This window comes from Amphimedon queenslandica, unplaced genomic scaffold (assembly GCF_000090795.2).
Source record: "Amphimedon queenslandica unplaced genomic scaffold, v1.1 AMPQUscaffold_12060, whole genome shotgun sequence".
Taxonomy (NCBI): Eukaryota; Metazoa; Porifera; class Demospongiae; order Haplosclerida; family Niphatidae; genus Amphimedon; species Amphimedon queenslandica.
This window is the reverse complement of record NW_003547701.1, coordinates 3370-5993: the sequence shown is the minus strand read 5'-3', so window position 1 is coordinate 5993 and position 2624 is coordinate 3370. Positions and strand designations below refer to the sequence as shown.

The 2624-nt window shown below is 28.7% G+C and overlaps 1 protein-coding gene across 1 annotated transcript in view; it reads right to left on the bottom strand.

Annotated features, from left to right (window-relative positions):
- Positions 1–2516: 2516 nt before the first annotated feature.
- LOC105314997 (serine/threonine-protein phosphatase 6 regulatory ankyrin repeat subunit C-like) overlaps positions 2517–2624 on the bottom strand; it is a 3348-nt gene continuing 3240 nt past the window's right edge. The window contains exon 3 of the mRNA XM_020004654.1: positions 2517–2619. Within this exon, the coding sequence (XP_019860213.1) occupies positions 2517–2619 (103 nt within the window). The remainder of the gene's footprint in view (positions 2620–2624) is intronic.

Here is a 2624-nt window from a genome sequence, read left to right as displayed (position 1 = left end):
AAATTTATTTTAGCATCTGAAGCTCTATTCAAAGAAAGAGTAAGCACAAAAAATTTGCCTAGATATTTAAAAGAGACTGAGATAGTTTGGTTGCTCCTGTTTTCCCCAGTGCTGCCTAAAAATTTTTCGAAGAGGCTAAATCACAAACTTCGAGCAACTGTAACTCGCAAACAAAAAAGAGATTAGAAAATTCCCACATATTTTTTAATCTATGTACTTTTCTCTACCTATCAATGCTAATCTTGACCACATAGAGTGAAACACGAAGATTTGGCTAGGAAAAGTGGTACATTCTTGAAAATATTCGGCTTTTGCTACCACGGATTGCTATGAAAACACAACGGAGCTAAATAAATTATCTTTTTCTCAAAGCTTAAAAAGAATTATAACTCAGGAGAGCTCAGTAAAAAAGATATTGACTAGGAATTAACAGGAATTTTCGTGACAGAATGACAACCCAACTGCATAGTACCCGCCTACGCAAGCGTGGCGAGTCCAAAAAGTATTCTAATTATGTGGTCTACACACAATAATGAGTACATGTCCACTGTACATGTATTTACAAATTTACTGTACATGTAGTGTGGAGCTTGGACAGTAGTTTGTCTGTCTGTGGTAACAAAGTTGTTTGCCACATTATTAGATCACTATTAAAAATATTAATAATAATAATAATATATTTGATATATATTGATGTCCTTATGCTGTGTAGAAAGTTTGAGCTGTTTCCGACAAATATTTTTTGAGTTAAAACCATTTAATAAATTGGCCCAATTCTAAAAAATGCCCATGATTCTTCCTTAAAAATGGTTCCAAAATCACCCCAAATTTTTATTACATTTTCTGGAACATATTGATGTACTTATGCTGCATAGAAAGTTTGAGCAGTTTTTGACCAATATTTTTCGAGTTACAGGATTTAAAAAGCTTTGCCAATCTCATAGAGACTTTGACACAATTTTTGAACAACAGTAAATTACAATTATTGTCTCCTAGTTATAATACTACCTTAAGCCTACTATTATTTGTGTCTACTAATTTTAGCGAAATCAGCAAAAGTCATGTTTAGCGTTACTAATTTTAGCGTTTTTAACCAAATTAACTATAAATAATAATCATTATAATGAATAATAATTATTTTGACGTCTATTTAATTTAGCGATTTAAAGCTCTCTTGCTAATATAGCTAAATTTAGTAAACGATATATCACTTACAATTATTCATAAGTCCAGAGCCTTCAGCCTGAACTTCAGCAGCCTAGACTGAAAATAACATGATATCAACTCAGTATTACATTAATATTATATAAAAGGATCAGTAATTCTTAAATAAACTTACAATGGAGCCTTTAGTTCATTATTCATGGACATAGAGCTTCCTACATTTCCTTAAATGTATTTTTAATTTAGACCACATTTACACGACTACATTTTAAACAAAAACGAAAATATTTTTGGTTGGGTTTACACTGATATCAAATCCAAACAAAATAAAAACAAATACTAAAAGGAATAATTCTATAAACAAATGATAAATTCTAATGACAATGCAGCTGCTGGATTAGTGTAAACACCTGAAACAGGAATAACAAAAGTAATGTGGTGGAGTCGTGTAAACATGACCTTATTTTTTAAGAATTATTTTTAATAACAGCATAGTACAGAGTATCATTAAGAATATTTTTAAAATAACTAGTTTTATAGTAAAAAATTAATGTCAATAACTTTAAAGTACTAGTTTATATTTTGGTTCAATTCATTAGCTTACTAAATAATAACATTAACAACAACAGCAATAATAATTTATAATAATAAAAAGAATAATAAGAATTATAAAAATAAAAGTAAAAATAATAGCAATAATAATAACACACATTGACAAAAAGAATTATGATAGTTAACAATAAAAGTGTTACTAATGATAAGTAATATCAATGCATATAAACACATTCAATAAAATTTAATGTATAAAAGCTATGGCATGTAAAAGAAATCTCATTTCAATAAAAAGTGGAGCAGAAACAAGTACACAAACTATTAATGCTCATAAACAATACAACATAATATACAATACAACAATGAATGATTTATAATAACAAAAATAAGAATAATAAACCAGAGGAAATCATCATAATGCTGCATATTGTATAACAACTACCAATAGAAATAATAAATAAATACTGAGCATTACTTTACTAAAAATAAAAAACATCATCAAAAATAGAAAAAATTGCCCTGCTGCAAAATGAAAAATTACATAACAAGAAGTCTCCATTATTCTTGAAGGTATTAAAGTTAATGAGAGAGAGATTTGATGCCATAGTGTTAATATAATGAAAAAAGGAAACAATCGAATGTGTTTGTGTAGAAGTGAAGGTGTAGTAGAGAATGAGTGTGATGTGGTGAATTGGTAATACGTACAAAAGAATTGAAACGATTCCAAGGAAAACGAACAAGACAAACAAAATGAACAAAGTACAAAATAAGAAACTAGTCTAATTGCATGGTATTGTAGCTTAAGAAGGTATAAATGAAGGACGAGGTTTAGTAGCTATTGGTGCTAACTGTCTTCTTTCTGCTTCTTCGACAAATTCACGAACTAATTTTGATAAACTCATTCTAGC